This window comes from Ceratotherium simum, chromosome 30 (genome assembly GCF_057802395.1).
Source record: "Ceratotherium simum simum isolate JZ-2026a chromosome 30, ASM5780239v1, whole genome shotgun sequence".
NCBI classification, from domain to species: Eukaryota; Metazoa; Chordata; class Mammalia; order Perissodactyla; family Rhinocerotidae; genus Ceratotherium; species Ceratotherium simum.
In genome coordinates this window covers 27774368-27796751 of record NC_141929.1, presented here as the reverse complement: position 1 = coordinate 27796751, position 22384 = coordinate 27774368, and the positions used below count along the sequence as shown (strand labels likewise).

General features: G+C 43.0%; 1 protein-coding gene across 5 annotated transcripts in view; it reads right to left on the bottom strand.

The window, feature by feature from the left end:
- Positions 1-15596: 15596 nt before the first annotated feature.
- The window catches only part of CSNK2A2 (casein kinase 2 alpha 2), a 39893-nt gene continuing 33105 nt past the window's right edge, over positions 15597-22384 (bottom strand). For 2 of the 5 annotated variants that reach the window (XM_087420174.1, XM_087420169.1), the window contains one exon: positions 17588-21824. In XM_087420174.1, coding sequence (XP_087276300.1) covers positions 21748-21824 — 77 coding nt within the window. In that variant the 3' untranslated portion in view covers positions 17588-21747. Of the gene's footprint in view, positions 16056-17240; positions 17465-17486; positions 17552-17587; positions 21825-22384 lie in introns of those variants that run through there. The other 3 variants (XM_087420170.1, XM_087420172.1, XM_087420173.1) reach the window with 3 other exon arrangements.

Here is a 22384-nt window from a genome sequence, read left to right as displayed (position 1 = left end):
GAAAAATTGGCAAAAGGCTTGTAGCAGGTACTATACAAAAGAAAATATCCAAATGACCAATAAGCATATGAAAAGGTGCTCACCATATATGGTCATCAGGAAAATGCAAATTAAAATAATGAGACACTACTACAGATCTGTCAGAATGACTAAAATTAAAAGGAATGACAATACTAAGTGATGGGGAGGATTTGGAGCAACTGGAACATTTATGCCCTCTTGATGGGAGTATAAATTGGTACAGCCACTTTGGAAAACTGCTTGACAATGCCTACTAAATCTAGACATATGTATACTCTGTGACTGAGAAATTCTAATCCTGGGTACCAAACAGAAATGCTTGCTTATGTCCATAAAAGATATTTACAGGAATGTTCTTTGCAATATCATTTATAATAGCCCTAAACTGGAAACAACTCAAATGTCCATCTACAGTAGATGGATAAATTGTGATATATTTATTCAATGAAATACTACATAACAATGAAAATAATGGACTAATGCTCCTCTCAATAACATGGATGAGTCTCATAGAAATGATGTTGAACAAAAGAAGCCAGATGCAAAAGAAGCCGGATTGTGTGATTTGATTTATTGAATATCAAAAACAGGTTAAACTAATCCATGGTATTGAAGTCATGCTATGGCCTCCTAACTAGAGCATGAGCTTCCAGTTCCTCTGTCCTCCAGCCTCTCTCCTCTCAGCCTCCATGTCAATCAGCCTATAGCATTCTCGACTCCTGTTAATCTGCTGCCCTTGGGGTAAAGTCCAAATCCTTGCCCTACATTTAAAGGCCTCAGAACTCACCAGGTGAGGATCCAGGTTTTGTGGTGCCTACTGTTTGATCATCTCTTTATAAGACACAGTTTTGTAATATCATTTTCAGAAAGCAAATAGGATAATTCAGTCTTCCTTTATCATGGTTACTAGATGTATTCATAAAACAAGCAACTTTATTCACATATGTGCTGCTGTTTCTAGTATTGCTCCTTGTTTGTGCTCTCTAAACACAGAGATTCTGATTAATTCCATTTTGTATGAGTCTCATAAAAAAAAGTGTTGTATGTTTATAACTATACACCCTGCATCAATGACTCTATTTCAGATGGGAAGGAAGTTCCATTTTGACTCAGCTTTGATGAGCACCAAATCCTCTGCTTACCTTTGTAGATTTTACAAAACCATATGGACTACTTGAACAAATTGCTAAGGCACCTCCCAGGGGCTTGGAAGGGGCCCAGCAAATGAGAGGTTCTGATGCTTGAGTTTCATCACAGTGCCTATGCCTCTATGCCTCTGCTTCTCTCCTATCATTCCCTTACTGGTACTCTGTCCAGCCAGACTGGTCTTTGCCATTTCCCATAAGTGAGCACTTTCTCACCTTATTTCCTGCCTGTGCCACTCCCTCCTTCACCTTGTCTGCCTATTCTCAGAGGATATGGCTTCCCCTGCAAGCCTCTTAAGTGGAGGTGGCTTTTCCTTTGTACTCCTCAAACTCTGGGTTTAGAGGTAGGATGTGCATCCTCCTTGATCCTCACTGTTCCTCCTCTCTCTCATTCCTAAAATGTCCAGTCCTTTGAAATACACACCATCAGACTCTGCTACCTACTACCCCTTGTTACAGCCATCTCAGATCCCTGGATCATTCCTTGATATTTAATGTCTGGCCCAATGTCTCTCTCCACCATTGCTCTCATTATTAACTATTTCTAATATGTGTGTAACTGCTTTATTGAGATATAATTTACTCACTATAAAATTCACTCATTTTAATTGTACAATGATTTTGGGTGTATTTACCAAGTTGTTAGCATCACCATTATCTAATTTTATTTTATTTTATTTTTTATAATTTTATTTATTTATTTTTTCCCCCAAAGCCCCAGTAGATAGTTGTATGTCATAGCTGCACATCCTTCTAGTTGCTGTATGTGGGACGCGGCCTCAGCATGGCCGGAGATGCGGTGTGTTGGTGTGTGCCCGGGATCCGAACCGGGCTACCAGCAGTGGAGCGCACGCACTTAACCGCTAAGCCACGGGGCCGGCCCACCATTATCTAATTTTAGAACACTTCCATCACTCCAAAAAGAAAACCTCTGCCCATTGTCACTCCTACCCTGAGGCTATGTCTAATCTACTTTCTGTCTCTATAGATTTGCCTCCTTTTTTTTTTTTTTGAGGAAGATCAACCCTGAGCTAACATCCATGCTAATCCTCCTCTTTTTGCTGAGGAAGACTGGCTCTGAGCTAACATCTATTGCCAATCCTCCTCCTTTTTCTCCCCAAAGCCCCAGCAGATAGTTGTATGTCACAGTTGCACATCCTTCTAGTTGCTGTATGTGGGACGCGGCCTCAGCATGGCCGGAGAAGCGGTGTGTCGGTGCGCCCCCGGGATCCGAACCCCGGGCCGCCAGTAGCGGAGCATGCGCACTTAACCGGTTGCTCAGCCACGGGGTCAGCCCCATAGATTTGCCTCTTCTGAACATTTCATATAAGTGGAATCATGCAATATGTGGTCTTTTGTGTCTGCCTTCTTTCACCTAGCATAATATTTTTGAGGTTCATCCATGCTGTAGTATGTATCAGTACTCCATTCCTCTTTATTGCTGAAGAGTATTCCATTGTATGGATATACCACATTTTATTTATTCATCAGTTGATGGACACAAGGGTTGTTTCCACATTTTTGGCTACTATGAAGAATGCTGCTAGAACATTCACATACATGTCTTTGTGATGACATCTGTTTTCATTTCTCTTGAGGATGTATCTAAGACTGAATTGTGGGGTCATACAGTAATTCTATGTTTAACATTTTGAGAAACTATCAAATTGTTTTCCAAAGTGACTGTGCCATTTTACAGTCCCATCAGCAATGTATGAGTGTTCCAGTTTCTCCACATCATTGCCAACTTCCATCACTGTTCTTGATGACCTCAGCCTTCATTCTCCCCAGCTACTTACTCCTGTGGAAGGACCTCTCAAGCATCCACTCAACCACCCCCTCCCATCATTCTGGCTCCCTCCTTCCCATGTTTGGAGTCCTCAAATTATTCAACTCCCCTGGGACTGTGAATCTACTACCCTCCTACTTTTTATGCTCCCTCACCCCCATCATGTCCTCACTTCCCTCCGTCCTTCGCTTAAATTCCACAGTCCATTATTAGCTCTCTGGCTTGAATACATCCTCAACAACTTTGTTACCCTCTTTCTCCATGGGACTCACACGGACTCACGTGGCGAAACCGCAACCCTGGCAACACATGGCTGCATTTACTCTGTGCCTAGCCCCAAGCAGTTGGATATGGCTGGAGAAAAACTCACAGCCATGCTGACTGGTCTTGCACTAAATTCATGACTGTGAACCTCAAGTGGACACTTAGTGCAGCTCAGCAATCTTGTTACATGTCCCTGGCCGCTTGCTCTCCCTTCTCACTTTCTCCTTTCTCCTCAACCTCCAACATTTCCCCTACTGACTTTCAGCTAACAACCTTGCTTCTGCTTCTGCTGCTGCTGCTGTTTTCTTTTTGGACATCACCTCTATTTCTAAAAGTATTTCATCACTCTGAACAGAAACTTTGTACCTACTAAGCATAACTGTGCTTCTTATTTCACTGAGAAAAATAGAAGCAAGCATAAGAAGACCTCCACAAGTTCCTCCCCCCAAACACACAACCCTCCATGTGCGTGCCTGGGTATTCTGCTTTCCCTCCCGTTACAAGGAGAACCACCTGTGCTTCTATCTAAGGTCAGCCCCTGCACCTGTGTACCAGGTCCCACAGCCCTTGACCCATCACAGAGGTGGTTCCTGCAATTACGCCCTCTTTCTCCTGCATCGTCAATTCTCCCTCTGTATGGGATCATTTCCATAAGTCTATCTCCCATCTAAAGTATCCCCTCTCTTGGCCCTACCTCTTTCCCCGTACAGCCCCATTTCTCTGCTGCCTTTTACAGCAAAGCTTCTCAAAGAATTGTCTTACAGTTTCCACTTCTTTTTCTCCCTTTCCTACTTGAGTCCAGTTCAGTCTGGTTCTCCCCACACTCCTCATGCTCACAAGTGACCACCATGTTGGTAAATCCAGTGGTCAACTCGCACTCCTCATTTTTCAGCAGCCAGAGTTGTTGCTTATGTTTTCTTGAAATACATTCTTTCCCTGACTTCCAGGCACCACACCCTTCTGGTTTTCCTCCTTTTTTCTGGGTCATTCCTTCCTTGTCTGCTTTGCTGGCCTTTCTCCCCTCCCCCACATCTGTGCTTCGCAGGGCTCCGGGAGCCATCTGTAAACCACCACTTCCTCAAAGATCTGCTAATCTCATGGCTTTAAATACCTCTGTATCTATAAGCTGATTCCCGCCCCCATCTCCACAGCCTGTTCCCCACCAAAGTCTGTCTCCAGGCCCACTGCCCCATTGAGCTCCATGTGCACATATCCAACTGTCTCCTTGATTTCTCCCCTCCAAGGTCTAATAGGCATCCCAATCTTAGTATGTCCAAAACAGAACTTAAACTATCACCCCCTTCACATCCCTTGCCCAAACCTGCTCTGTCCCAAGTCTTGCCCATCTAAGAAAATGCCAACTCGATTCTTTGTTCAGACAAAACCCAGGAGGCAGCCTTGATCTCTTTTTTCTCACAGCCCACATCAGTGACTCCTGTAGCTCTACCTTCAAAATACTTCCCCAGTCCAATCACATCAGCACCTCCATTGCCACCGCCCCGGTCCAAGCCATCAGCCCTGGCTGCAGCAGTCTCCTCCCTGCTTTCTTCTTTCTCCTCCTAACACCCTACAGTCTATTCACATGGTGGCCAGAGGGGTCTTCTTATTAGCCAGTGGCTCTTTGCTCTAATGACCACCCATTTTGCTAAGAACAAAACCCAAATTCTGGCCTCCTCCATCTCGTTCCTGGAAACCTCTCTGACGTTCTCCCCCACATCCTTCTCCTCACACACGCCCTCAGCCGGTGCAGCCTGGCACCAATCTCTCTCGCCTCTTGCCTTTGCCTCTGTCTAGGCTGGGCCTACCCCATTCCTTTCCTTGTTTGGAGTTCTGCTCAGATGGTACCCATATCAGCTTCCTAGGGCTGCTATAACACATTACCACAATCTGCGTGGCTTAAAACAACAGAAATTTATTCTCTCATAGTTCAGGAGGCTACAAGTCCAAAATCAAGGTGTTGGCAGGGCCATGCTCTAAGTCTCCGGGGAAGAATCCTTCCTTGCCTCTTCCAGCTTCTGGTGGCCCTAGGCATCCTCAGCTGGTGGCAGCATCACTCCAATCTCTGCCTCCCTCTTCACATGGGCTGCTTCTCTCTGTGTCTATGTCCTCTCCTCTTCTTACGGGGACACCAGTCATTGGATTTATGACCCACCCTGAATCCAGGATAATATCATTTTGAGATCTTCAACTAAGTACACTCACAAAGACCCACTTTCCAAATAAAGTCACATTCTGAGGTTCTGGGTGGACATGAATTTGGGGGTCACTATTCAACCCACTACCTCCCTTATCAGAAAGGACTTCTTTGACAACCAATCTGAAATAGCTCCCCCACACCCCAACTATTCATCCCCTGACCCTGCTTTATTTTTTTTCATAGCATTTATCACCACTTATAGTCTATATATTTATTTGTTTATTGTCTGTCTCCCTGTACTTGATTTTGAGCTTCTGGGAGAAAGACTCTGGTCTGTCTTGCTTATAGATTTACTCCCAGTACCCAGTGGATCATGGGGGCTACATCATCTGTGCCCTCACCAGGGATGCCTCTTGCGTCCATAGTAAAGATTTATTCTAAGCGTGGAAAGTTACCTCCGGGTCTTTCCTTAAAAAGGCTTATTGGATCGAGTCACTATTGGAATAAATATACAAATGAAGATCCTACTCGTCAATGGCCAGACGACGGATCCTTTGAATTGAAAAAACTTCTAAATTGGGGGAAAAAAAATTTTTTTGAGAGCTCTCACATAATTATTTAATTGGTACCTAAGAATTAAGGCCAGAAAAAGGAAGGAAAAAATTTGACTAGCCTTGTAACCTTTGACTAATTGTAACCTTGACTCAGGTTACAATTAAATTGAGAACATGTAAAAGTGTAAGTGTTGATAAGATTATAAAGGTTGGAATGTTTGAGCTAATTTTATATAAAGAGGTTACATCAACTTTGCCTGAGTATGTTTTAAAATGTCTGATTGGGAATGCTTCCCGTGTCCAAAATTAGAAGACCAAGACCTATTGATAAAAATCTTAATGATAACTATGTTTAAAGGTATAAGAGGTGATGAAATTTACATGAAATTTTGTAGGAAAAAAACTGATGTTATTTCTATTACAGAACTGGTTAACAAAAATAATAACTTAAATGATGGCTAATTTTATCTGATGTCTTATGAAGTCTTATAGGCAATCTAAATAATTATTGGGAACAAGTAAATAGTTGTAAAAAAGATAAATGTTGGATAAACTTTAAACAATAATTATGTGTTATGGTGGTTACAGCTTCCAAACTCTTTTTGGTAACTTAAAACTTTAGAGTTTTGCTAAATTTTATGATAAAAATTCAATTGAGTATCTAGATCATTTCCAAATAAGATATTAGACATTGATTGCTAAATGTATGTTTGTCTACTTTTGGCTTTTCATTACAGGAAAACTAAAAGGTGTTTTGGGTCTATTGGTAAACATGTGTTTTATTAAGAGACTGTACTATAAAGAAACATGTTTCCAGAAGTTATAAAGTGTTTATAAATTTTCCAAGCCACAAGATACTAATGTAAAAGAAAGTTTATAATTATTTACTTAGTTTTTACTTAGAAATTGGGGTTTCTAAGAGTTAAAATTTCTGGGCCGGCCCGTGGCTTAGCGGTTAAGTGAGCACGCTCCGCTGCTGGCGGCCTGGGTTCGGATCCCAGGCGCGCACCGATGCACTGCTTCTCCGGCTGTGCTGAGGCCGAGTCCCACATACAGCAACTAGAAGGAGGTGCAGCTATGACATACAATTATCTACTGGGGCTTTGGGGGAAAAAAATAAATAAATAAAATTATAAAAAAAAAAAAAGAGTTAAAATTTCTAATTAGTATATGTGATTGAAGCTACTAAATATTAAAAAAAATATGTCTGTGTACAAGGAAAGTAAGATATATAAAGAAGGAACCAAGAATGGAAATATTTTGTTTAATTGATTAAGAAAGATAAATTTGTCCTCAAGTACTAGAAGGGAAAAGAAAGACATGGGACAAATTCTGAATGTAAAAAGGAAGTTATAGAAAGTTTGTGGAAGAAAAATTCTGGAAAAGGAGTTTTTTGCATGGTCAAGTTGGCTAAGATTGAAATGAATTTAATTAAGTAAATGAGTTTTAATGTCAGAAGTAAACTGGTACAAAATTATAATTTGGTCTTATTTCTCTTAAAAAGATAATTTTCTTGAACTTGATAAAGAGGTTATAAAAGAGTTTTCTTTACCTTTGGGTAAGTCTACCTAAAAGACAGAAAAAAAAAAAAAACTGTTAAAATAATTTCCTGCGTTCAAGACTGAGGTCTCTCTATTAAGGCTTTTTGGACTGTTAATGCTCTGTTTGCTTTGACTTTTTATATTTTTGACAAGCTCCCCAAAATTCATATCTTAAAGTCTTTTTTTTTTTACTTTTTTTGAGAATTTTCAAAGGGCCCTGGAACTTCTCAAAGAAATTTGCTCTCCTCCTATAAGGAGAAAGATACTTAACTTATTAGGCTTATTTAGTATGTTAAATTACATGGAAAGCATTGTCAGACAAGTGATGATAAGTCTGCTTAGGTGCTATTATGTGGGCAAATGTTATTGACATAGGTGTTTTAAAATTGTATAACATTACTGAAATTCTGATCTGTCCTGGTTATCAGTCATAATTCTGGTTATTATTATTTTAAAGTGTTGTATGTCACAAAATTAACCAAATTTCTCTGTCAATTGCCATTTTGAGGTCTTGTTGTTTACAGAATTATTTCTTTGCTCTAATGCTTTTGCAAAATGTTTCAACTTCAAAAAAATCATAGAAAGGACTCTGACATTTACACTGGAGTACAGGCTTCTGATAAACTTTCTGATCATAAAACTGAACTTGGTAAAAAAAAAAATTACAGAAATCTGATGGAGAAACTGATAACTTCATAAAGCTGCTAACAAAAAGATTGGGATCAAGAATAGATTACAGAGGACTAAATGAACTGATAAGGATGATTATAATTTTTATGATTTTTCATTTGAAGTATTGCTGAATTTTTAATGTTTTGTTTTTTCAGATTTAAGGAAAACTTTTTCTCTTTTATCCTGAGCTAGCTATGACTTATAGCAATTTGGTAAATGATACTTTTGTAAGTAAAATTGAAATATTTATCTTTTTCTCTCTACCTGATCCCTCCAGGATTTAGAAACTCTTAATAAGTGAGTATTGTTGTTTTCATGGCAACATAGTTATTTGCATAAGTTCAATAAGAATCTGTTCTCCTTATAACAAGACACAGTTGGAAACACTGGTTATATTACCAAGGCTGTGACTGGAACATCATATTTGCGATATAATCATACAGCTTTTGAGGAATGAAGATTAGACTTTATGGAATAAAGCCATGTGGAAATATTGGCCTGGTACCTTATGTTCCAAGCAGCACTTACCAGGATAAGTAAAGAATGTCACTTATCTGGCAGGCACAAAGAACCTCAAAATATTGTGGGGGAACCTCAGAAGAGAGGAATTCACCCAAATCTGTAGGTATTGCAGGCAAAGTCTAATGACAAAATCCTTGGCTTGGCTTTCCTGGCTTCGAGAGGCCTTTAAGTTCAATCTGAGATTCCTTATAAAAAGTTCCAGCAGGGCCGGCCCGGTGGCTTAGCGGTTAAGTGCACGCGCTCCGCTGCTGGCAGCCCGGGGTTCGGATCCCGGGCGTGCACCGACGCACCGCTTCTCTGGCTATGCTGAGGCCGTGTCCCACATACAGCAACTAGAAGGATGTGCAGCTATGACATACAACTATCTGCTGGGGCTTTGGGGGAAAAAATAAATAAATAAAATCTTTAAAAAAAAAAAAAAAGTTCCAGCAAAGCAGATTTAAAAGAGCCTATGTGATCCATTGCCATTCTTGCTGTACTTATATAAATAATTGGGCCAACTCTATTGGAACTAGACTTATTTTGCAAACTAGTTAGTTTTAATTTGTCTATCTTAATAAAAATGAGGGTGATTTTAGAGAAAAATTATATTTCAGTAAAAACTATAGTGTACATTTGCGGATATTAGATCCTAGTTTTGTTAATTGTCTTTTGAGGTTTTTGTTTTATATCTGTTGACTAGACTGGATCCTGATTTCTTCCAGTCTCCTGAAATCTGGCTACAGATGTCCAAACTAACGTTTTTGATTTTTCCCATCATTTTCATTTAAAATCACTGAAAACTGAACCTGCCCTTTTTCCTGAAGCCTTACAAACTGAAGCTGATGGACTTGACATAAACTTAAGAGATGACCTGACGACACCATCAGAGACATTTTAAACTGCAAAAGATACTTTGACGCTGACATCTAAAAATCTTAACTGGCCGTCCTCTTAACTCAAACTCGTTTCCAATTTGCTCCAACCATTAACCTTGTTTTTCTTTTGTTTACATAGAAATGCTTCTATTAAATACTTGATTGCTTGCTTCCATAATATAGGCGTAACCTTGAGAGCCCACCTGCATCACCACCTTCTAAAATAAACTTAATTGAACTGATCTATTATCAGGACTAAAAAATGTGTTCAGTGAGATAAAACAGCCTACCAACTCAGCTTCTGGACTATGAAACTTCTTTAAGTTTCAAAAGGACTGTGAAACTTCTAGTTTCAAAGGCAGGACTGTGGGAGATCAAGATTTGGCCACCCTGAAATATATCTCTTTACCTTGATTGTTTTCTCTGCGGGACATTTGACCTCCCCCACTAACTGCCTAAAGAATTTGACATGGTGGCTCCTTCCTGGAACAGATCTTCTATCATGATGGCTATAAAGATAATGTAGGATAAATGTTACAATAGGAAAGGCACCAACAAGCCCATCTTATCAGAAGTTCTGTCTTTCTGGCCACATTCTTTGGATGGCCCTGCGAGGAGTTGCCAGACAAACATTTACATTTATAAGGGAAATCTCCATTTGTAAAGGTATCTCCCTCTCTGTATTGGGAAAAGGGGGGATGGCCTCATTTCTAGAGACTTATCAATGTAGAAGGTGAGGCCTTAAATCTGCATAATAACCTCACTCTTGTGTACTGTGCTTTAGTGGTAATCTCCTATAACTGACTCCCTCCACCCCCAACATCCTCTTTTGTCATTGGCTGAACATGGTATTTAAGACGAGAATTTCTGCAATTGTGTTGAGAAACGCAGTGTCCCTGCTTTCTCCCATGTATCCATGTTATTAAACTTGGTATTATTTTCTCCTGCTAACCTGTCTTGTTAATTATTTGGCCAGCCATAAGAACCTTAAGGAAAAGGGCAGAGGGGGATTCTCCCTCTTCCCCCGACAGCGGTTAAGTGTGCGCGCTCTGCTACTGTCGGCCCGGGATTCGGATCCCAGACGCGCACCGACGCACCGCTCCTCCAGCCATGCTGAGGCCACGTCCCACATACAGCAACTAGAAGGATGTGCAGCTATGACATACAACTATCTACTGGGGCTTTGGGGAGAAAAAGGAGGAGGATTGGCAATAGATGTTAGCTCAGAGCCGGTCTTCCTCAGCAAAAAGAGGAGGATTAGCATGGATGTTAGCTCAGGGCTGATCTTCCTCACAAAAAAAAAAAAAAAGATACGGGGTGGTCTTGAGAATCCCATTAGTACAAGAAGGGCCTTTGCTAACCTGCAGTTGGGTAGAACTGGCACAGAAGTAGCAACCAGTCCTGTGCCCAGCCCAGAATCTCTGACCATGAGCTAATCGCAGTCCTGCGTGTAGTTAGAACATGTCACTTTGGTGGGGTGTCAAAACACACACAGATATTAGGGCAAGTAAATCAGACCCATGATATCAGTAATCCGTGTCAAACTGAGGAATAAGTTTCTGCTTATTGTGATATTTTGTTTGTTAAGATATTTGAAATATTTAAGATAACTTAACGTATCTGATACTTTGAATTTAATTTGAAATGCTTAAAGGAATTTGAAATTAGATCTGTGATTTTAATTTAAAATTTAGAGAAAATTTAAGTTTGTAAACAATGAATGTTTAAACGACTTTGATTGATTAAATCTAAGAGTCTAGACTTAGATATGTTAGTGTTTGAATGCTAAGGAAGATTCCATCAGATTTTAGGTCTTCCATATTAGCTATTGGAAGTGTTTGCGCAAATCAAACAGATTAAATACGTGGTTGACTTTGAAACGTCTAAGGAAACTAGATTAAGGGTGGGAACAATACTTATGGTTTAACCCATTAAGTTTTGAATTAATTGAGCATCGATCAAAGATTAAGCAAAAGTGTTCATATTTATATACAAAACCAACTAGCTTGTAGTTATAACAAGATCTGTAAATTGATCTTAAAGACACAAAACATTTAGATTTTTTTTTTTTTGTGAGCAAGATCAGCCCCGAGCTAACATCCATGCCAATCCTCCTATTTTTGCTGAGGAAGACTGGGCCTGGGCTAACATCCGTGCCCATCTTCCTCCACTTTATATGGGACGCCGCCCCAGCATGGCTTGACAAGCGGTGCGTCGGTGCACGCCCGGGATCCCAACCCGGGCCGCCAGCAGCGGAGCGCGCACACTTAACCGCTACGACACAGGGCCAGCCCCCAAAACATTTCGATTTTTTTTTTTTTTTTTTTTTTTTTTTTAAAGATTTTATTTATTTTATTTTTTCCCCCCAAAGCCTCAGTGGATAGTTGTGTGTCGTAGCTGCACATCCTTCTAGTTGCTGCATGTGGGACTCGGCCCCAGGATGAACGGAGAAGTGGTACCTCGATGCGCACCCGGGATCCGAACCCGGGCCGCCAGCATCGCAGCGCGCGCACTTCACCACCAAGCCACAGGGCCGGCCCAACATTTCGATTTTTAAATGTACAACTTTAAGATATTATTTAAAACACCAGTAACTGTATGCATCCTTTTCAGTGCACAAGGCCCTGGTCAGAGGCTAAAACCCAGGACAGTGTCTGTTCACGCCAGTCCAAGACCAGAAACTCAGCACCCGGCCTCCAAGAGACACGAGGGACTTCCCACACACTGTAAGGCAGAAAGGCGGAGTTTATTCCCCACCCCTCCCTGCTGACGGGGATGCAGAGGTAGAGCAATGAGGCGAGGATGTGCCTGGAGAATCACCCCTTAGCTGGGAACAAAGACGAGCGCCCCAAACGACTGGGCGTCCAGCAGCAGATGAAGGACCACTGAATCCCAGCTCTGGTGGTTACATCCTCCAGCCCTGACTACGCCAGTAAGAGCCGGTGGTAGGCAGATGAGGCTTCTGCAAATCTGAGAGTGAAGTTCAAATGCGACTGTGTTGGGCCTCTGCACATCACTGCTATTTTTTAAAATTTATTTTTTAATTTACGTACAGTAAAATGTACTTTTCTTGGTGTAAAGTTTTGACAAAGGCACCAAGTCACATAACCATCGCCACACTTAGCGTCCAGAACAGTTCCATCACCCCCCAAATTCCCTCACGCTATTCCTTTGTAGTCAAACCCTCCCCCTATCCTTAACCCCTGGCAACCACAGATCTGTTCTCCACCTCTACAGTTTTGCCTTTTCCAGAATGTTATATAAATGGAATCATTCACTATGTAGCCTTCTGAGTCTGGCTTCCTCACTTAGCACGATGCATTTGAGATGCATGTTCTAACGGCCTGTAGAATACTCTGCAAAGCGTTGGTCACCCGTTCCACCACCCAGCCTCCTTTAGCCGAGGATATTTTAAAATGTTTGCCATGCTCCCTTTTGAAGGCTTCCCCGTAGCATTTCAAAGATATTAAAAGGCAGCCATTTTTCATATTTAAGATAACTGTTTTCCTGTAATTTTTTTGCAAAGGTCTTTAGAATTTGCTTTTGAAATTATTTATTTTGTGATTGTCTGGACTCTTCACTAATTATCATGAGAAAAATATTTTTAAAAGCAAATATTGAATTTAACAATTAATGAAATTCACAGGATTAGAAAAACATTTATTTATTTTTATTTTGCAACTTTCTTATGTTAGAGTCACAAGCATTTTTTCCAGTCTCAAACATTTCTGGAGGCCCCTGGAAAGCTCATAGACCCTGGGCACATGCCCCAAGTGCCTGACAGAGTCCCATAAGAATTCCATGACTAAAGGCATCACGGTTCCAACCTACGCCAGCAAGAGAAGGGAAGACTGCTTTCTCTGAATCATAACAACACCCTTTCTAAAAAAAATCATACAGCACAGTTCTTTTTAAAGATGTTATCTCACAAACATATATACTGTGTAAAAATGTATTTGCAAATTTGTTCCTTGTGGCAACACTAGTAATAGTACTCCTAACAGTCTATCAATAGGGATTGCTTCAACTGTGGTACATCACAGAATGGAATACTACGCAGCCATGAAAAGGGCTGAGGTAGATCTATACATGCTATCACAGTAAGATTTTCACAACTAAGTGAAAACACAAGTTGTAGAAAAAGAATGTATAGTGTGATTACATTACTATAAAAATAATCATTATAGTTTAAAAATGTTAGTAAAGGCATAGGAAAAAAATTGGAAGATATATGCCAAATTTAACTGTGGTTACCTCCAAGGGAGGAAAGAGTTTGTACATGTGTGTATGTGGTTGGGGGGGTAGGCTTTCATTATTCACTTTTATGTAACACATGAATTTTTTACCATGAGCATACATTACTTTGGTATTCAGGAAAATTCAATAAATATTACTTTAAACAACCTAAACACAAGCAGGACTATTCAAAGACGTGAATTGATGTTCTGAATTTCCAAGCACATTGTGGATCAGCTTTAGACTGTTCTTGGGTTAGCAGGTTCCTTGTCCCCTTCTCTCAAGGCCAAAACAACGGAAGCAAACACTCCTTCCCCTTCTTTCCACAACCAAACCCTTTCACCCAACAATCATCATCCACAAAAACCAAGATTATCTTGGTTGAGAAGGGAAATTGGAGGACCAAGCTAGCGTTCAAGTTCTGCACGGCATCGAAAGCACTCTCACGCCAGGTGACCATGTATCTGCTCCAAAGAGACTTTTCGTCTCCGGGAAGGCCCTCAAACACCACCTGGTCAACACGGAGATAACATACTATGTAGATAACCACACACACACAAAGCACCACGTCCACAGGAGCTTCAGGGACATGCTCATTATGACAAGGTATTGAGATGCTGTGCCCGAGATCCAGGAGACTAACAGAAATTTGCAGAGCCTTATGTCAAAAAGGGGCCTCCTGAGAGACCACTTGAGACCACCAGGCCAGTGATGGAGGGAGAAAGTACCAAGTCCATCCATTCAGTGTCTCGTTGGCCTTACCAAGTCAGCTGGCAGTGGGCCTGCGGGCCCTCACCCACTGGTGTCCAGGGCCACGCACAGTCTTGAGCGCCCACACCCGAGGAACTGCTTGGATACGACAGAAGCTGGTCCAAGGTACACTGTGACGTTGTGGTGGCCCCGAGGGGCCTCTTTGCTTTCCCCCCATAATTCCTTCAAAAACTGTGAGCATCCACACCTGGGTTCCCATAGTCACCTGTTCAGGACAAGCAGCAGAGAAGACAGGAGGAGGAATGTTGTGTGGATCAAGTGGCTTTTGTGGAGAACTAGTGGGCGCCCCACCCAGCCACCTGGGCGGGTGGGGCCTGCCCGCCGCCTCTGCTCCCTACGGGCAGTGCCAGGACAGAGACACGGCTGGCAGCCACTAGGTTGTCACTGCCTTCACCTCCCCGTAGCACGGCTGTCCCGCGAGGGGAGGACTGAGGCGGCTCATTTGTAACAAGGGTTTAGTTGTTTTCACTTAACGGATTTGGTGCCTCCATCCCACCCACTTGCACATTTGAGCAACCCCTTTTCCTTCCCGTCCACGGGAGCTTCAAGACGCGATCCGAAGCAGCCTTTGGGTCTGGACACAAGGCCCCTGACCCCTTCCCTGCCTCAGGACAGCAGACTCACCCAGCTCCAAGGTAAGAGGCTTTTTCAGAAGGGGGCGTGGGGAGGGGGCACAGGACTGGCAAGTGGGATGAAGTGTGGAGACACGAGCAAAGGGAAAGCAAAGGAGGAGCTACAGCACCTTCCCGAGTTCACCAGAGCTAACGTCTACCCTCCACCTAAATCGCTGGGTGACTCACCTGCTGTGGAAGGAGGGGTCAAGGTAAGACGAACGTGTTCAAGGCAAAGCCTGGCTTTCCTGGCTCTCCAAGTCTACTTGAACCATCTGCGGCTCACCCCATCCCCAGGATCAGTTCACCATCGCTCTTCAACTCCTCATCTCTGTAAAGCGCATCCTTACGCCCGGCCCTCCTCGCCTCTGGGACTCCCCCTTTCCTCCGCTGGCACCTGGCACAAACGCTCTTCTATTTCTCTCAGGCCTCTGTGGCCACGGGTCTCGGTTATTGGCCCCTTCCATACTGAAAACTCTCCATACATTTCTTTTAAAACCTTTTATTCAATAATATATACTTTTAAAATTATAATATGTAACTGCCCGTCATGCCATATATGCCCCCATTCCCCCACTGTGGAGTCTGTGGCCGGCCAGTTAACGTGGTCTGCTGGAAAAACAGGTGGCCACAGGACGAGTCAAGGGGCGTGGGGAGCAACAGTAACCAACAACCATTTTGCATACCCTTCACATTTCCCATGCTTTCTGGGTGAGGAGGAAGTCAACAGGAAGCCAAAGGCGTGTGAGCCTTTTACATTCGGAAGTGAGGTTTGGTATACGGTGGTGGGCTGCCCTTCGGTTGGTCTAGTTCGTGCTCGCCAAACCTGCCACCATTTTGTGTCTGCTCACGGAACGTGATCTCTCTACACACGTTAAGACGTTTGATTTGGTTCTTGTTCTGCTTATGGAAAAGTGGGAGGAACCGCAACAGACCTGGGGAGAGACGGGAGGAGGGGAAAGACGGCATTAATTATTCTGACCCGGAGGAAGGACAGGCCTCCACGTGCACGCGGCCGCCTTCTCTTGCAGAGTGCTGGGAACAGCACGCAAGCTTGCCTTGCCCATGCCACTTTGTGGAAAACCTAGTAAAGGACCGACTTTATGATTGCAGGTTTCAAAGAGTACCGCTTCTTTCCTCTTCTGATCACCATTAACAGAGGTGGTCCTGGGGACAGCCTTAAGTGAGAGCAAGGGGAAAGTTCTGGACACAACGTGTGTGACTGGGTCTCCTCCCCTTCTCTTAGGTACAGGATGCTGATTCAGAAGCACTGAAGCCTCTTGACGGTTCTGTGCAAGCCAAGCTACAAGTTCAGCAGTCCAACTCTAGATCCCCATCAGACCTGACCCAATTTACTGAGGACGTCTTGGGACAAAGAATCAGATGACCGTATTTACACAGGGAAAGGGCCGAGTCCACTAATAAGGAGCAAAAGGGAGCTCAAATATTTTTAACTCTCCCCTGGAAGCAGCTGTCTGGCATGGCCTGAAAACCTCGTTTCTCCTTCCATGTCCAGCACAGTGAGTGGGTAGTGAGATGCCAGCAGGATTCTGTAAGGATTGTCTCAGAACAGTACAGCACTGAGAGAAAGGACTATGCACTTAGGAAGCTGTCACACACAAATATCATTTTGTGAAAACTTTCTTTGGGTAAAAGAGGGGTTCTATGCTTAGTATTTGAGAAAGGCCACGTGGCACTTAACATTAAGAACGAACGAACTCTATTTGCTTTTAAGCACTTCAGCAACTGATTTCCAAACGTCCAACTCCACAGAGGGATCAGTGAGAAGCAAGCACACTAATTAAAGACACCACCATTTGCCAAACAAGAGTGTGTGCCTGCCTTTTTTGCAAAAAGTGGGGGTGCAGAGATTTTCATAAACGCAGAACACCCTGCCACAAAGGTTCAAGTTGTGCCACAGGTCAACCCCAAGCAGCAGGTGTCTGAGTGGTGCAATTCAGAACCAAGCACCAAGAAACAGAACAGTCCCCACCAAATCACCACTCTAGTCCCACCTCTCCTGCTAAAGGACTCTTCACACCAAGGTGATTACTGCATCCACCGCACACACAGCTCTGCAGTTCGAGGTTCAGCCCTCCTCTCCCCCAAGAGACAGGAAATACAAGTTTAAGGCCTTCATAGCAGTGGCTTGTCTCCCACTTGGGAAGGCTGGTGATCATCAACATTTTTATTTATGAAAACAGGATTTAACATGGCATTTTTCTTTCCTCTAAGGGCAGCAGCACATTTATCACACATCAGTCATCCAGTGATACAAAGAGGTGGCCAATCTTGTCTGAAGTAGTCATTTGTAAAGGATCACCACCCAGGCAGTGTTGCTTTTCTGCAAACAGAAGGAAATAGTTGGCTCCATGGTTCTTGAAGATTTATCCAAGCTTTCCACTGGGTGTCAAGATTTCTGTCCCAAGCTCTTAAGTCATCATTTACAGCAAGAAAAGCCAGCAAGTGAAAAACTGTTAATTTATTGATTCAATGAAAGTTTTCTTTTTTTAACAATCCCCAATACATGCAGTTCAGGATTAAGCATCACATTTTTAGCACATTGTGAGACTCTACACAAAAGTATACATCGCCTGTATATCCCATCACATCACTTTCCCCAGCCTCTAGAACACCTCGTTGGGGTCGTTTTCATTAACACATCCTCATAGCTCAAAAAGGTATGTTATTACTGGTTTTCTTAGCCAGACGTTTCTCTGCCACCTCCCCTCCCCTGTGTTCCCACCCTGGGGTTAGTTTTCAAAGGCAGGACATTATTCAGTCTTAAGATTTATTAAGCTCACTGACAAAGTTTGACTTTTCGTGTGCTCATGTGGACCCTGCTTTTGCTTTTGGAAGGGTTTCTATTTCAATGACCTTGACTCTGATTAGCTATATCTACTCCTATTTATTTGCAGGAAGGAAGTTTGCCTTTCCCTGTGGGTACTCATGCAGTAACACAGGTTACTAAATGAATCATTTAATCTGAACTGGCATTAAAGGAAACTGTTAACTCGGCTCTCTTAGATCCATTTCAATAGAAAAATTCTTCCAACTGTTGCTTGTGTCCCAAAATAATTTTGCTTCCATCCTCAGCAGTGCAGCACCTGGGAGAACCTAAGTCATTTCCCTGAGTAGGCGCAGCCTGAGACCCACGGCCGCCAACTCTCGGGGCCTTAGCAGCCACCGGGAGAGCACCACCTTTCAGTCCGGCTGGAACCAATCCAGGGGGAAGTGCCATTCCAAGTTTTCACGTCCCCTAGCCTCTCCCCTCGAGGTCATATTCCCTCCTCAAGCTCCCCCTTTCGTCTGTTTTCCTTACTGGCTCCCTTTCTTCTTGCAACAGCCCCTCTCTCAGCCCCCAAGGATTGCCACTCTTCCATCTCCTCCAATCAATTAGTCTGCGAGCACCTTCCTCCTCAGCAAAGAAATACACTTGCTTTGAGCCCCGTGAGTACCGACGTGCTAGACAACGTCTGTTAGGAGACCCAGCGGAGAGACTGATGTTTAAGTGCTGCACGGAACGGGCACTGACACTCCTCTAATTGGTGAGAAGACCCAGGAATGCTTGGTCTGCATTATACACTGATGGCTTCTCCCAGCCAGTCACCTCCACGGGGCTAGGACAGGACAGGACAGGAGCAGGCCAGCTGATACGATGCCGAGCAGAGCAAACTGCAAGCAAACCACCGACGAAACTCGCAGCCCTCTCTTGGTTCTGCTCTCACCAGAGACTCCTCGGCTGAAGTAAAACCTGGCTAGCTATGCTCACTTGTGGCCAATGAACTATGACACGCTGCTCTGTTTGGCACAGGAACCTTTTGTTCTCACATCAGGTCTAGATTCTCGAACACAGGCAGTACCTGAGATGATAGTGTTAACACTACCCTGTTCCCCACGTTTTTTTGCTTTTCTTTAGGAAATAACAAGTCCTTATCATAGGCACTTTTAACCAGTTATAAAGTACTGAAGCAAACAAAACGTCTAATGGAAATTACTGAGATGAATTAAAGAAAGAGCATGCTAACTGAAAAGGATACTGGGTGGGTAAATCTAGCACAGCTTCGTCTAAATATAAGACCAGACTCCCACTCTCAGATACATACATTCTCTCTCTCTCTCACACACTCTCAGCCCTCTTCTGGAACTCTCCAAGACCATCTCCTAACCCAGGTATATACTCTATAAAATCTCAGGGGAGCTAGGCCCATCTGGACACAAAATGGCTCTGGAGATAGGTAAACGAGAAAAGGTCTGGACTAGACTCGCTTCAGTGTGGGAAAGAACCACCTCAATCAACCCTACAGGCCCGGAGGCTCGGTGTCAAGACCAGACTCAGAAAGGAGTAAGCATCTTAAACTCAGTTATGGTGTATGTCTAACGCGTGAGCAGAGGTAAAAACTATATATGGTAGAAAAGTAAACTGTATGCATAAAAATGAAGAACTACTCCTGTGTCAAAGCGGCAGTTACAGAACCCACGGACCGACAGGTGAGCTGTGTCTGCACCAACCACATTGTGACCAAAGGGGAGAGAGGCAGAAGTAAGGCACCTGACTCTTCTGCTCCGGCTGCTTTTACTGCCTCTGGGGGACCCAAGGGAAAGAAACAGGGTTACTACTTCACCAAGACCCTCCAACAGGCTCCCCCTGCCTGGCCCAGACGGCCAACTTAAAAATAAAAACACGTGGGAGACAAAGGAGACGATGAGAGGTAGGGGGCAGGAAAGACACACAGTGGCACCTCTCCCTAACATCCAACAGTTCGATGGGATTCTGATAGAAGGGCACATTCGAAGGCTTTTGATAATCCAAAACACTGAGTTTTGCTGCCTGACACATCAATACAGGTTCTGCCAAGAGTTCATGTCTTGCCTTTGATTTTCAAGTAGAACAAATGTATACGTTAATATACAGAATATGCAAGACAGGCAGGTAGTTATTGGTATGAGAAGTTAACTGAATGCATTTCCTGGCCTTGGGATCTTAATTTTTAATCTGCTCAACTTGATAGTTCAACTCTATAATAAGAGTTTTATTTGCATTTTAAGTTCCCACCAACCAAATGACAAAAATAGAATCTACATTTAGAGATAGGACCTGCTACCAATACCAATACGATTTTATTGGAATATGGAATGTAAACACGTTTCCAAACAATCTAACCTTATAAAAATGTATGGCATTATTAAATAGTTAATGAAGAAATCCTAAAGTGTGACTTGGTGGTAGACACCTCTAGCTCTAGCCTAGGTGTGTGAAGCCCCCACAGCTGTGCAGCTGGGGTGGGGGGACTGCTTGCAAACCATGTTGGTGACAAGTCCCCAAAATGAAATCAGCCCTATTTTTAATTTTTTTAAACACAATCTAGCTTCCTCTGTTAACGTGAAGGCTAGCACAATGGATCCCAAGCTTTGATACTTGCCCGGGAGCTCCACTTCCTTCCCCAAGCCCCGTGCAAACTGCTCTCCTCAGTTGCCTGGGTTATGGGGTGGCCCTGCTCACACAACTCCAGTCCCCGCACGTGAGACTTATCTTTGCTAACACACTTACGTATTACCTATCAGAGCTTAAAAATGCAGATTACTCTGATAACAGCAAGAATTGTTTCTAATGGGGATAAAGAGAGGCAAAAGGGGGGGAGAACATTTTTTTCACCCAATAAGTCTTTCCTGAATAAATTCTGATAGGATGTTTTTCTCCCTCCCCGACCTGCCTGAACTGACTTTCCAGCTTTAGTTATGGTTGTGAACAAAAACTTTTTGTTTCAGAGAGGTGCATTAAAATAGGTGCACACACAGGGATGTGCTGGGAAAGGTAGGGTTTTCCTTACAAGGCTGCAAAAAGAAAAGCTACACGAAAAAAACAGCAACACGATTTTACGGTTAGGCAAATCAACAAAGGTTAGAGTGAGCTCCGAGTTATGCATGGGACTGTTGATGAGACAGATGGACCTGTTCACGGCATCACCAAGTTTAAAGTGACGCCTCCTGACATCAAAAGGGACTCCGTGCGAGTGACTGCAGTTTGCTCCCAAATGAAGACACTGAGAAGAAAACCACAGGGATGAGGTACATTTCCTAGAGAGCTCATGTCATAAAAAAATACATAAAACATGAATTTGTATAAGAGCTTAAAAAAAAAAATACTGTCACTATTTTAATATCTCCTTTTCGTAAGTGAGGCTGGTGTGTCAGTACAGACTGCTGACGTTTTGCTAAAACTTGAGCCTGAATCTCACCAAAGGGAACCCAGACCACAGTGGAATAGATGGGAAGTCAGATATTCAGAGCTGGCTGACCGAACGAGTTAATTCAACAGTGGTCTCCTGTTAAATAAAGGGAAATGTACAACTCCGAGTCTCTCATCTCCCAGGCATTCCAAAGGGAGAGTTCCCTCAGATCCCGAACTACGTGCACCGCCACGCTGCCAGAATGGCAGCTCCCTGCAGACTAGTACTGGGGAGTTTCTTTCTTTTTGACAGACTTTTAGGTCTTTACTCTTCTTTGTTTAGAAGGAATGACTAGAATTTCTTTTTATCACACTGTAGTTCTCCTTCACGATTTGTGTTTGGTTGGTTGGTTTTACTGGCAAGCATCAACGCCGCATTACCCGTGGCTTTCCCGTCTTCATCGGGCTGCGGTGAGGCCACTGGAAAGTACAGCATTGTCTGTACAAGGCTGGGACTGCTCCTTCACCACGGGGTCTGCAAGAAAACAGGACGAAAGTCAGCGGAATCAGCTGGTCAGCGTGGGAGAGAGCACCATGACAAACCCAACCCTTCCACAGTGAGATAAAGAGAGCAGTCAGACTGCTGGGAAAGTCAGGGCCAGGCGGGCAACAGAAATTACAGAATTAAGGTTATAGAAAAACCAGACACCGAAAAACGACCAGGAGAATTGCTCTTACAGTCAACTCTTATATTTCCTCAGAAAACACGTTCAACTACTGAGACTCATGGAAAAGAGAGGCAGAGAAACACTCATTTCCCACTGTTCAAAATCTCTCCTCATTTTCTTATGTGTTATTTTCCTTGAATACTAACATCATATCCAACCCCCAATTTCTTCAAAGTTTGTGCAATAAGCCCTTCAGAGGAAAGGGTGAATAAAAAGAGCCATTAGAAGACCTATCAATTTTAAGCAAGGGTAGTTTAAAAAAAATTTTTATAGAAGTATGATGTGTATTCAGAAAAGCAGACAGATCATGAGTTACACATTATAAACGTTCTTAATTCAATCTAACTCAAAGGGTGAAAATAGCTTT